At 37.3% G+C, this 13,820-nt stretch overlaps 1 protein-coding gene across 10 annotated transcripts in view; it reads left to right on the top strand.

Moving 5' to 3' along the window:
- Positions 1-13,820, top strand: part of RABGAP1L (RAB GTPase activating protein 1 like) — an 830,901-nt gene that overhangs the window by 112,236 nt on the left and 704,845 nt on the right. For all 10 annotated transcript variants that reach the window (XM_055111246.3, XM_063603797.1, XM_008978332.4 and 7 more), the window contains one exon: positions 669-835. In XM_055111246.3, the coding sequence (XP_054967221.1) occupies positions 669-835 (167 nt within the window). The remainder of the gene's footprint in view (positions 1-668; positions 836-13,820) is intronic.

Below are 13,820 nucleotides of genomic sequence, written 5' to 3'. Positions count from 1 at the left end.
TATTTAAAAACACTATTGAGGGTTTCTTCTAGTGGTGGCCTTGGTTATTTGGACTTTCCTTTAACAGAGAACTAAAAATTGTAAAGAAAATAAATTTTAAAAAATATTTAAAAAGGAATGAGGAAATTACAAAATGGTATGGAATGACCAGGCCATAGATTCAAAAACCTCAATGAGGCCAGGCGTGGTGGCTCACGCTTGTAATCCCAGCACTTTGGGAGGCTGATGGGGGTGGATCACCAGAGGTCAGGAGTTTGAGACCAGCTTGGCCAACATGGTGAAACCCTGTCTGTAGTAAAAATATTTTAAAAATCAGCTGGGTGTTGTGGCGGGCACCTGTAATCCCAGCTACTTGGGAGGCTGAGGCAGGAGAATTGCTTGAGCCCTGGAGGCGGAGGTTGCAGTGAGCCAAGATCGCTCCATTGTACTCCAGCCTGGGTGAGACTCTGTCTCAAAACAACAAACACTTAGGATTATTAGTTCCTAAGAAACATGCTTGGAATACTTGCATGCTTATTTAATCAAAATGTGAATAGAACAGTTAAAAATAAACATAGAAGGTATTACAATTGTAAAGAACTTTAATTCTTTCATAAGTGAGGAAACTTTGTTTAAAGTAGTCAAGGAATAATAAAGCTAGCATAAAACCCAGAAAATTTCTACTACAGATAAGCAAGTATACATGACTGTGGCAGTGGATATGGTAGTCACAGAGGTGGTGGAGCCTGTTCGCTTTCTCCTGGAGACAGTAGTCCGTGTGTACCCTGCAAATGAGCGATTTTGGTATTTCAGCAGAAAGACTTTCACAGAGACTTTCTTCATGAGATTGAAACAGGTAGGACCTTTTTGTTCTCTTCATATATAGTAACAAACATTTTTCTTTCCACACTTCTTTTTTAATGCCAAGATAATTCCTGAAGTTGCAAAACAATACAATTCCTCAAAGAAATCAAATGATATTTGAAGTCAACCAATAGAGTGTTTGAAAAAGTCACATCTAGGTAATATTAGCTAAAAAAACCCAGCGAGTTTAATAATTACATACTTTTTCCCTAGAAACCTGTAATGTATGAACCTTCTTAACAGAAATATTGACTCTGCATATAAAACAACGTTTCTGCCTTTTATAAACAATTACTTAAAACCAAAAAGGCAGTGCACAGAAATATCATATGCTTATAAAATTTTAATGAAAATGTTTCTAAGAAATACCTAATTTCTATAGTTATTTCTGCCTGTAATATTAGATAGACAATATTATATGAACATCTTGTTTGACTCATCAGTGAGGTTATAAAATTATTTTAATATTAAATGAACAAAATTATGGTTTCTATGATATCCTCAAATTAGGCAGTATTAGTAGATAAAATATGTAACTTTTGTATTATAGCAAAGGAAGCAGATAATAATGAAAAATGAATGTTAATTGTGTGAGTTTTTTAAAAATCAGGATAAAAATGCTCTATTAGAATAATGAACATCTTTTATATGCTGTTTTTGTTAGTACTTTCATTCTCTCAAGTTTTAAAATGCTTGCTGCTTCATATACTATAATATGTGGACTGCTGTGTGATAAAAGCAGGCACCAGCACAGGAAACAAATATAGAAGCCTCTTACCCATTTTCATATTAAAAAAACTGCCATGGCTCATCTCGGCTTTATATACTATGTACTTGGAAATTATTGTGGTTTTAAAAAAATCTTTCATAAAATTATTATGGCTGTTATTTGACTCAGTTTGTATTACTGTGTGAACTCCTTTTATAGCATATTCTAATGAAGGTTATGTGAGCAATATTCAAACTTCAGTCTCCTGAGTATCTTTTAATATTTTATTATGAGACTTTTTTCCTGTCTTCCTTCCTCCCCACCCTTCTTTTTTAAAAAAATAGCTTAGTTATGACTATCCAATAATTCTTCATTTTGAGCCATAGAATTATTCATAGTTGCATAATCGTGAATAAAGGAGCTGGAGCTGTATAGAAAGTTGTCATTCTTCTAATGATGATAAATTATAATGTAAATTATACCTCCTAGAGATCTGAGAAAATGTTAGGTTTTTCCCAGTTCTAGTACTTTCGACTGTCTGTCTGCCTGGAGAGAGAGAGAGAGAGAGAGAGAAAGAGAGAGATTAAAGTAATTGTTAAAATTCATGTAAGTAATTATTGCAAGACCGGAGACTATAACTCCTTACCTTAAGCCAGAATATGCTGCTGTAAGGCCAGACTAGCTTCTTTCTACAACTCCAAAAGGTGGGTTGGTTTGGGGTGGTTGATGGTAATCTGGAGATGTTGGTCTACACTATACAACATTGGTAGAAAGAATGAATTAGGTGATTACCTAATGCAATTCAAAGTAACCTTTGAAAATCTGGGTCCAGGCCATTACTACTTTAAAGAAATAAAGAGAGAATGCATTGATTTCAGTTCTAAGTGATTTAGACACCTAGAACTTTTTCTTTCATTCTGAGAGTGTTGAACTTATTGAATGAAACCAGAACTTGTCCTGTACCCAGACAGGATTAGACCAGACTCCTGGGGGCAACACCAAAGTACATGAGATGCCCTGTTCCCAAACTATTTTTTCTTGGCAACTTTCTTCTCTCAAATATAGCAGAACTTTATGTGTGGGCAGTGGGGATGTATGAAAGTCTGCTTTGTTCCTGTTTAGTGTCCACTCACGGCCAAATGGCATTTCATTTCATTCATTGTCCATTTACTGGGAGCAAGGAGAGCACTTAACAAGAGGATGGAAACTAGAGTCTGGGAAAGTAAACTAGAGGCTAGGAAAGTAAACTAGAGAAAGTCCTTTTGTGTCCGGAATTGGTTCCTTCCAGTGGGTTCTTGGTCTTGCTGACTTCAAGAATGAAGCCGCGGACCCTTGTGGTGAGTGTTACAGTTCTTAAAGATGGTGTGTCCAGAGTTTGTTCCTTCAGATGTACAGATGTGCCTGGAGTTTCTTCCTTCCGGTGGGTTAATGGTCTCACTGACTTCAAGAGTGAAGCCGCAGACCTTTGCAGTGAGTGTTACAGCTCTTAAGGGTGGCGTGTCTGGAGTTGTTTGATCCTCCCGGTGGTTCGTGATCTTGCTGGCTTCAGGAGTGAAGCTGCAGACCTTCGCGGTGAGTGTTACAGCTCATAAAGGTAGTGCGGACCCAAAGAATGAGCAACAGCAAGATTTACTGTGAAGAGCAAAAGAACAAAGCTTCCACAGAGTGGAAGAGGACCCGAGCCGGTTGCTGCTGCTGGCTTAGGTGGCCAGCTTTTATTCCTTTATTTGGCCCAGCCTGCACCCTGCTGATTGGTCCATTTTACAGAGCACTGATTGGTCCATTTTACAGAGCGCTGATTGGTCCATTTTACAGAGTGCTGATTGGCCTGTTTTTACAGAGTGCTGTTTGGTGTGTTTACAAACCATTAGCTAGACACAGAGCACTGACTGGTGCATTTTTACAGAGTGCTGATTGGTGTGTTTACAAACCTTTAGCTAGACAGAGTGCTGATTGGTGCGTTTACGCTCCTTTAGCTGGACAGAAAAGTTCTCCAAGTCCCACCCGACCCAGAAGCCCAGCCGGATTCACCTCTCACCTTGACCTGAGTCTAAGGGGAGTAGACATTAATTAGGTGTAAGTGGGAAACACCAAGTATAAATGCCCAGAGAACTAGAAAGACTGGGAAGCACAGTAGTTGATGATGAAAGGCAAGTAGGCCCCTGGCCATGTGAAACTTTGGAGTCCACGTTCAGAGTTCTTTTCTAAATCAACTTTATTGAGGTAGTTAGCATACAGTAATATGCACCCATTTAATAGTACATTTTGATGAGTTTTGACAAATTTATACACATGAATAATTACCACCAAAATTAAGATCCCTCACTCTTAAAAGTTCTATAGTGTCCATGCCAGCTAATCTTTCCCACCTTCAGCCTCAGGCAATGACTGATGTGCTGTCATTACAGTAACTGGAATCATATGCTTCTTTTATGTAAAAGCTTTCTTCATGTGACAATGCCTTTGAGATCCATCCATGTTGTATGTCAGTTGTTAATCTTTTTATTGTTGAATGTTATTCCTTTGTATAGCTGTACCATAATTTATTAGATCATATGTTGGCAATTTGAGTTGTTTCCATTTTTGGTTCGTGTGGTTAAAGCTGCTGTGTCTTTCTGTGGACATAGATTTTCATTTCTTTTGGGTTGATACCAAGAAATGGAATTGCTGTGTGGTATCGTAAGTAGAAACTGCCAAACTGTTTTCTACAGTGCTTGACCACTTTATTTTCCCTCCAGCAGTATATGTGTGTCCCAGTTTCTCCTCATCCTTGCCAGCACTTAGTATCGTCAGTCTTTTAAATTGTAGCTATTCTTAGGGGTGTGTAGATGTATCTCATTGCAATGTCAATTTACATTTCACATTGAGTAATGATTTTGAGCATTTTTTTCTTGTGGTTATTAATCATTCATATATCTTCTTTATAAAATGTCTATCTAAAATTTTTGTCCACTTTTTGTTTGTCTTACTGAGTTGCAAGAGTTGTTTATATTTTCTGAATATATTTTCTTTTGTCAGATACACATATTTCAAATAGTTTCTTCCTGACAGTGGCTTGCCTTTTTATTTTCATAATGTCTCTTGAAGAACTGAAGTTTTACATTTCGATGAAGTCATATTAATATTTTATTTTATTGTTTTTGCTTTTTTTGTGTCCTATCTAAGGAAATTTTGCCTACCTCAAGGTTGTGAAGATGTTCTTTATGTTTTCCTGTAAAGACTTTATAGTTTCAGGCCTATTACCTATTTTCTCTTAATTTGTATGTATGGCATGAAGGCTTGAGGTCATCTTCCCACACCTCTCTCATATGGGTATACAGTTGTTCCAGCATCATTTGTTGAAAAGACTCTTTTATCTATAGAATTAGTTTGTCTAAAATTAATTGACTGTAGATGTATAAGTCTGTTTCTGGGACACTATTTCTCTTCCATTGAACTCTATGTGAGTACCACACAGTCTTGCTCATTATACCTTTATATTATGTATTAAAGTCTGTGTTGTAAGCTTCCCAACCTTTCTCATTCTTAGTTTTATTTGTTGCGAGTTCTTTGCATTTCCATCTGAATTTTAGGATCAGTTTGTAGAAAAATGCATGCCCAGGCTGGATGCAGTGGCTCACACTGGTAGTCCCAGCACTTTGGTAGGTTGAGGCAGGAGGATCACTTGAGGCCAGGAGTTTGAGACCAGCCTAGGCAACATAGCAAGACTCAGTTTGTAAAAAAAAAGTAAAATAAAATTACCCAAGCGTGGTGGTGCGCACCTGTGGTCCCAGCTTCTCAGGAGGCTGAGGTGGGAGGATTGTTTGAGCCCAGGAGGTTGAGGCTTCAGTGAGCCGTGATCATGCCACTTGCACTCCAGCCTGGGCCGCAGAGTGACACCCCATCTCTAAAAAATAATAATAAAAAAAAGAAAAATGCATTCCCAGATTTTGACTGAGAATGCCTGAATATGTAAATGATTTTGGGAAGAGTTGCTGGTTTTTTTTTTTTTTTTTTTTTTTTTTTTTTTTTTTTTGAGATGGAGTCTCAACTTGTTGCCCAGGCTGGAGTGCAGTGGCACCATCCCAGCTCACTGCAACCTCTGCCTCCCAGGTTCCAGTGATTCTCCTGCCTCAGCCTCCCGAGTAGCTGGGACTACAGGTACCCACCACCATGCCTGTCTAATTTTTGTATTTTTAGTAGAGACGAGGTTTTGGCATGTTGGCCAAGCTGGTCTTGAATTCCTGACCTCAAGTGATCCACCCTCCTCGGCCTCCCAAAGTGTTGGGATTACAGGCGTGAGCCACTGCACCTGTCCTCTAGGAGTTGCTGTCTTAAGAGTGAGTCTTCAATAAACATGGCCTATCTCATGGAGTATCACTTCATTTATTTAGCTCTTCTTTAATTTATCTCAGCAGTTATGTCACTTTTAGTATACAGGTTTTACACATACTTTAATTTATCTCTACCTAGTTCATGAATTTTTCATCTCAGGGTATAATTGACAAAACGGAATAGACTTAAGGTGTACAATGTGATGATTTGATACATGTATATTGTGAAATGATTACCAAAATCAAGTTAGTTAACACATCTGTCACCTCACGTAAGTTACCTTTTTGTGTGTGTGTAGAACACTTAAGATCTACTACTGTCTTAGCAAATTTCAAGTACACAATACAATATTGTTAACTATAGTCACCATGGAACATATTCATCTTATAACTGAAAGTTTTTACCCTTTGATCAGCATCTCACTTTTTCCCCCAAACCCCATCTCCTGGCAACCACCATTCTACTCTGTTTCTATGAGTTTAACTTTTTTAGACTAGTTAAAAATGAGATCATACAGTATTTGTCTTTCTTGTCTAGCTTTTTTTACTTAGCATAATGCTCTCCACCTTTACCCATGTTACTGCAAATGGCAGAATTTTCTTCTTCTTTATGGCTGAGTCATATTCCATTATGTGCAAGTATGTGTGTATATATTCATTCATTCATTCATTCATTGACAGACATGTTTCCATGTCTAGTGAATAATGTTGCAATGAACATGGAGTGCAGATATGTCAAGATACTGATTTTGTTTCCTTCAGATATATACCCAGCAGTGTGATAGCTAGATCATGTGGTAGCTCTATTTTTAATTTTTTGAGGACTCTTTGTACTGTTTTTCATACTGGCTATACCAGTTTACATTCCTACCATCAGTGTGCAAGGGTTCTGTTCTCACCAACATTTGTTATTTCTTGTCTTTTTTTTTTTTTTTTGTGATGGGGTCTCATTATGTTGCCCAGGCTGGTCTCCAGCTTTTTTTTTTTCCCCAAGATTGCTATGGATATTCGGGTTCTATATGAATTTTAGGATTGTGAAAAATGCCATTGGGATTTCGATAGGGATCACATTGAATCTATAGATTTCTTTGGATAGTATGGACATTTCAACAATATTTTTCCAATCCATGAACATGAGATGACTTTCCATCTATTTGTGTCATTTTCAGTTTCCTTCATCAATGTCTTACAGTTTTGTTTTTTGTTGTTTTGTGATGGAGTGTTGCTCTTGTTGCCCAGGCTGGAGTGCAGTGGTATGATCTTGGCTCACTGCAACCTCTGCCTCCCGGGTTCAAGCTATTCTCCTGCTTCAGCCTCCTGAGTAGCTGGGATTACAGGTGCTTGCCACCACGCCCGGCTAATTTTTGTACTTTTAGTAGAGATGGGGTTTTGCCATGTTGGCCAGGCTGGTCTCGAACTCCTGACTTCAGGTGATCTGCCTACCTTGGCCTCCCAAAGTGCTAGGATTACCGGCATGAGCCACCGTGCCCGGCCAATGTCTTACAGTTTTTAGTGTATGGATCTTTCACTGCCTTGGTTAAATTTATTTGTAAGGGATTTTTTTGTTTGGTATGCTACTGTAAATGGGATTTTTTTTACATTTATTTTTCAGATAGTTTGTTGATTTCGTATAGAAATACAAGCAAATTTTGAATGTTAAGTTTGTACCCTGTAACTTTACTGAATTTGTTCTGTTTTTTTTTTTTTTGGTGGAGTCATCAGAATTTTCTATGTAATAAGATCATGCCATCTACAAACAATTTAACTTTTTCATTTCCAATTTGGATGCCTTGTCTTGCCCAGTTGCTCCTGCTAGGACTTTGAGTACTATGTTGAATAGATGTGGTGAGAGTGGGCACCCTTGTTACTATTCACCTTTGAGAATGATGTTAGCTGTGGGCTTGTCATATATGGTCTTTCTTATTTTTTGGGGTACATTCCTTCTATACCCAATTTATTGGGCATTTTTATCATGAAAGGATGTTGAATTTTGTCTTTTTCTGAATCTATTGAGAAGATCATATGATTTTTATGTTTTATTAATGTGGTTTATCACATTTATTGATTTGTGTACGGTGAATCATCTTGCACCCCAGGGATGAATACCATTTGATCGTGTATATGATCTTTTTACTCTGCTGTTGATTTCAGCTTGCTAGTGTTTTGTCGAGAACTTTTGCATCTGTGTTTATTTGGATTACTGGCCTATAGTTTTCTTGTGATGTCTTCGTCTGGCTTTGGTATCAGGGTAATGCTGGCCCCATGAAATGAGTTTGCAAGTATTTCCTCCTCCTCAGTTTTTTTTTGGAGGAATTTGTGAAGGATTGGCATTAAATGTTTGGTGGAATTCAGTAGTGAAACCATCAGGTCCTGGGCTTTGCTTTGCTGGGAGACTTTTTATTGCTGATTCAGTCTTCTTATTCTTTATTGGTCTGTTCAGATTTTCTGTTTCTTCATTATTTTATCTTGGTAGGTCATATGTTTCCAGGAATTTATTTATTATTCTAGGTTATCCATTTTGTTGCCATATAGTTGTTCATAATAGTCTCTTATGATCTGTTGTATTTCTGTGGTATCAGTTATAATGCCTCTTCTTTCATTTGTAATTTTATTTATTTGAGTCCTCTCTCTTTTTTTCTTGGCTATTCTAGTTAAAGTTTTGTTTATCTTTCCAAAAAACCAGCTTTTAGTTTTGTCCATCTTTTCTGTTGTTTTACTCTTCTCTATTTCATTTATTTCTGCTCCAGTCTTTACTATTTTTTCCATATGCTAATTTGGGTCCAGTTTTTTTTTCCCCTAGTTTGCTGAGATGTAAAGTTAAGTTGTTTGAGGTCTTTTTTTTCCCCATAATTTAGACATTAATCAATATAAACTTTCCCACTTAGAACTTCTTTTGCTTTATCCCATAAGTTTTGGTATGTTGTATTTCCATTTTGTTTTGTCTTAGATGTATTTTAAATTTCCTTTTGACCCATTGATTGCTCAGGAATGTGTTCTTTAGTTTCTATATATCTGAATTTTCCATTTTTCCCTCTGTTTTTATTTCTAGTTTTATACCATTGTGGTCAGAAAAGATACATGATATGATTTTAATTTTCTTGAATTTAAGACTTTTTTTGTGTGTCTTATTTATTCTAAAGAATGTTCTGTGTGTGTGTGTGACAAGAATGTGTATTTTGCTGCTGTTGGATAGGATGTTCTTTGTATGTCTGTTAGGTCCATTTTTTCTATAGTGTTGTTCAAATCTGTTGATTCCTTATGATTTTCTGCCTGCATAATCTATCTACTGTCAAGAGTGGCATAATAAAGTCCCCTTTATTATTATATTGTCATTTATTTCTCCTTGCAGTTCTCTTAATACTTGTTTTATAATGAGGTACCCTGATGTTAGATGTATTACTATTTACAATAGTTAAATCTTCTTGATGAATTGACCCCTCTGTCATTATATAATGATCTTCTTTGTCTCTTCTGACAGTTTTTGACTTAAAGTCTACTTTGTCTGATATAAATATAGCCACTCTGTTCTCTTTTGGTTACCATTTGCATGGAATATCTTTTTCCATCCCTTCATTTTCAGCCTGTGTGTTCTCAAAGCTAAAGTGAGTCTCTTGTAGGTAGCATATTCTTGGATCTTAATTTTGTATCCATTCAGTCACTCTATATCTTTTTGTTTTTGTTTTGAGAAGGAGTCTTACTTTGTTGCCCAGATTGGAGTACACTGGTGACTTGATCTTGGCTCATTGCAACCACCATCTCCTGGGTTCAAGTGATTCTCCAACCTCAGCCCCCCGAGTAGCTGGGATTACAGGTGCACACCACCACACTTAGCTGATTTTTGCTTTTTTATTACAGACAGGGTTTCACTGTGTTGGCCAGACTGGTCTTGAACTCTTGAGCTCAAGTAATCTGCCCGCCTCAGCCTCTCAAAGTGCTGAGATTACGGGTGTGAGCCATAGCACCCAGCCTACTCTATATCTTTTGATTGAATAATCCTTTTACATTTAATTATTGGTAGGTAAGGACTTATTATTGTCATTTTATTAATTTTTAAAATGACTTGTAGTCCTTTGTTCCTTTCTCTTTTGCTGTCTTTCTTTATAGTTTGGTGACTTTTTGTGATGGCAGGCTTTTATTTCTTTCTATTAATCTTTTGTGTATCTACTGCAGGATTTTGCTTTGTAATTACCATGAGGCTTACATAAAATATAATTATTACATGTTATTTTAAGCCAGTAACAACTCAACTGTGTTTGCATACAAAAATTCTACACTTTTACTCCCCCATCTCTCATATTTTAGGTTATTGATATTACAGCTTTTAATATTGTGTGCCCATTAAAATTATTTTAGCTATAATTATTTTTAATATGTTTGTTTTTAACTTTTATACTAGAGTTGAAAGTGATATACATACCACCACAAGAATATTAGAGAATTCTGATTTTGACTATCTATTTGCTTTTACCAATGAGTTTTATACATTTATATGTTTTTACATTGTTAATTAGTATCCTTTCATTTCAACTTGAAGAACTTTGGCATTTCTTATAAGGCAGATCTTTGTGATGATGAACTCCTTTAGTTTTTGTTTGTTGGGGAAAGTCTTTCTCTCTTTCATTTCTGCTGTACAGCTTTGTCAGGTATAGTATTCTTGAGGATTTCTTTTCTCTTTCAATATATTGAATATATTATTCCACTGTTTCCTCTCCTGCAAGGTATCTGCTGAGGAATCCACTTACAGTCTTATAAGGGCTCTTTTGTATGTGACAAGGTGCTTTTCTCCTGCCATTTTCATAATTCTCTCTTTGTCTTTGACTTTTGACAATTTAATTATACCATGTCCTTGTGTAGACTTTTCAGCCTGTTTGGAAATCTATGGGTCTCATAACTTTGACTGTCCTCTTCTTTTCCTAAATTTGGGATCTTTTCAGCCATTATTTCTTTATATAGATTTTTCAGTCTCTTTATCTGTCTCTTTTCCTTCGGATACTTCTGGAATGCTTATGTTGTTTTGCTCGATGGTGTTCCAGATATCCTGTAGACTTTCTTCACTCTTTGTTTGTTTGTTTTTGCTTCTCTAACTGGATAATTTTAAGTGACTCATCTTTGAGTTCACTGATTTTTTTATTCTTCTGCTTGGCCAAGTCTGCTGTTGAAGCATGCTATTAAATTTTTAAATTCAGTCATTGTATTCTTCAGCTTTATGATTTTTTGTAAAGAGGGTGCAGGGTCTCACTCTGTCACCCAGCCTGGAATGCAGTGGCACAATCATAGTTCACTGTAACTTCGAACTCCAGGGCTCAAGTGATGATCCCACCTAAGCCTCCCAAATAGCTAGAAAAACAGGCGTGGGCCACCACACCCACCTAATTTTGTAAAAATAACTTTTGTAGAGACAGGGTCTTGCTATTTTGCTTAGGCTTGTCTTGAATTCCTGGTCTCAAGAGATCTTCTCACCTTGGCCTCCCAAAGTGGTAGGATTATAGGCATAAGCCACTGTGCCTAGCTGGATTTTAAAAATGGTTTTTATTACTTTGTTGAACTTATTTTGTTGATGTATTGTTTTTCTGATTAGTTTAGTTGTCTGTGTTTTCTTGTAGTTCACTGATTTTTAAGAGTATTATTCTAAATTCTTTGTTAGTTACATATCTTCATTTGTTTAGGGTCAGTTATTACAGCTTTATTAGTTTCCATTAGTGGTATCATGTTTCCCTGATTCTTTGTGATCCTCATATCATTGTATTAGTGTCTGCACAATTTAGGAAGTGATCACCTCTTCTAGCCTTTACATGTTCACTTTGGCAAGGAAAGATCTTTACTAGTCTGCCAAGCCTGGGCTTCTGGATGGGCTAGCTGGTAGCATATGCAGGTAAGTGAGGCTGGGGTCTCTGATCTGGTGGGGCTGCTGCCATTGCTCTAAGGTTGGGTGGAGCTCTCTTGTTGGGCAGGCCCACTGACTGGTATCTGAGGTCAAGTGGGACTGTTGGTTGGGCTTTGTAATTGCCTCTGGTTGGGTGAGGCTGCAGGCTGTGCCCCAAAGTTAGGCGGGGTTGCTGGCTGGGCTCTACAGCTGGATGGCATTACAGTCAGGTAGGGATACTGATTGGACTCCCTAATTGGTTGGGGCTGGAGGCTGTGCCCCACTATTTGATGTAGTCATTGGCTAGGCTCCCTGGTTGGGTGGGATTGCAGGTTATACTCTGGGCTGCTGGCTTGGTTCCCTGCCTGGGCATGGTTGCCATCTGTGCTTTGCAGCTGGGCTGGATTGCTGACTGGGAAACCTAGACACCCAGTACTGCCAACCATACTCCCTGGCCAGACTGGGTGCCAGGATTGCTCTGCAGGTGGGAGGAGCTGCTGCCCGGGCTCCTTGTCAGGTGAAGCTGTCAGCAGGGATGTGTGGTGCCGTTGCCAAGATACATGTGCTTGTTGCATGTGGTCTAGTCCTGACAATTCTCAATATTCTGTAGGAGAAGAGATATAATTTGGCCTTTTGGGAAGCACGCTGGAATATTGGGAAAGCTAGATGTTCACCTTGTGCTGCTGGTGAAACCATAGACTCAGCAAATCTCTCTTGGCATGAGGCTGTGTTGGCCTGGGGTAGTGGCAACATCATCAAATTGAAATTGCTCCACTTATACTTCCAATACAACTTTTCTAAGTTTTGTGCTTCTGGAATTTTTGCAAAGATGTTCTTGTATGTAGATAGTTGCTAGTTGGTATTTCTGTGATGGGGACTAGAGCTTGGGACCTCCTATTCTGCCATCTTGCTGATGTGATTCCTCAGAACACACATGTTTTTGATATTACTATAAATTGTATTCTTTAAATTTTAATTTTTTATTGTTTATTTTTAGAATACATAAAGACTTGATTTTTGTATATTAGCCATATTTCCTGCAACTTTGCTAAATTAACTTGTTTTCTTTTTCTTGGTTTTTTTTTTTTTGAGACTGAGTTTCGCTCCTGTTGCCCAGGCTGAAGTGCAATGGCGAGATCTCGGCTCACTGCAGCCTCTGCCTCCTGGTTTCAAGCGATTCTCCTGCATCAGCCTCCCGAGTAGCTGGGACTACAAGCATGTGCCACCACACCTGGCTAAGTTTTAATTTTTTGTAGAGATGGGTCTTGCTATGTTGCCCAGGCTGGTCTTGAACTCTTGGACTCAAGCAAGCCTCCCACTGCAGCCTTTTAAAATGCTGGGATTACAGGCATGAGCCACTGTGCCCAGCTCTTTTAGATTCTTAATGCTTTCTCTATATATTATCATGTTGTCTGCCAATAAAGGTAGTTTTCTATCTGAATGCCTATAAATTCTTTTTCTTCTCTTGCTTAGTTTTTTTCTTCCCCCTGTGAACAGTGTTGAAACTCTATCAAATATTTTTCTGCATTTTTGTGGTTTTTCCCCCTTTTTTTCTTATCAATATATTGAATTACATTGATTTTTTTTTAAACATTAAGCCAACCTTGCATTCCTTAGGAAAAGTCACCCTTGGTGATGATGGTATTCTTTTTATATATCACTTTATTGACCCAGTAATATATTTTAAAAATAATTTTTATGTCTATTTTTATGAGACATTGGTTTATAGTTTTCTTATAATGTCTTTGTTGGATTTTAGTGTTCATGTAGTATGGTACCTCAAAAAATGAGTTGGAAATTGTTTCTTCCTATATTTTCTGGGAGAATTTTTATAAGATTTGTATTATTTCTTCCTTAATTGTTGGATAGAGTTCACCAGTGAAACCATCTGGGCCTATAGTTTACTTTGTGGGAAGCCTTTTAAATCATGAATTTAATTTCTTTAGTAAATATTGGATTTATTCCATTTATTATTTTTTAAATTTCTTGAAATGTTGGTGATTTGTCTTTCAAGGAATGTTTCAATTTTATTTGGTCTATTGCACAAAATATTGACCTATTTTTTTAAACATCTATAGGGTTTGTAGGATCT

The sequence above is a fragment of the Pan paniscus genome, chromosome 1 (assembly GCF_029289425.2).
Source record: "Pan paniscus chromosome 1, NHGRI_mPanPan1-v2.0_pri, whole genome shotgun sequence".
NCBI classification, from domain to species: Eukaryota; Metazoa; Chordata; class Mammalia; order Primates; family Hominidae; genus Pan; species Pan paniscus.
The sequence above is the reverse complement of the archived record's forward strand: the minus strand, read 5'-3'. Positions and strand labels throughout refer to the sequence as shown.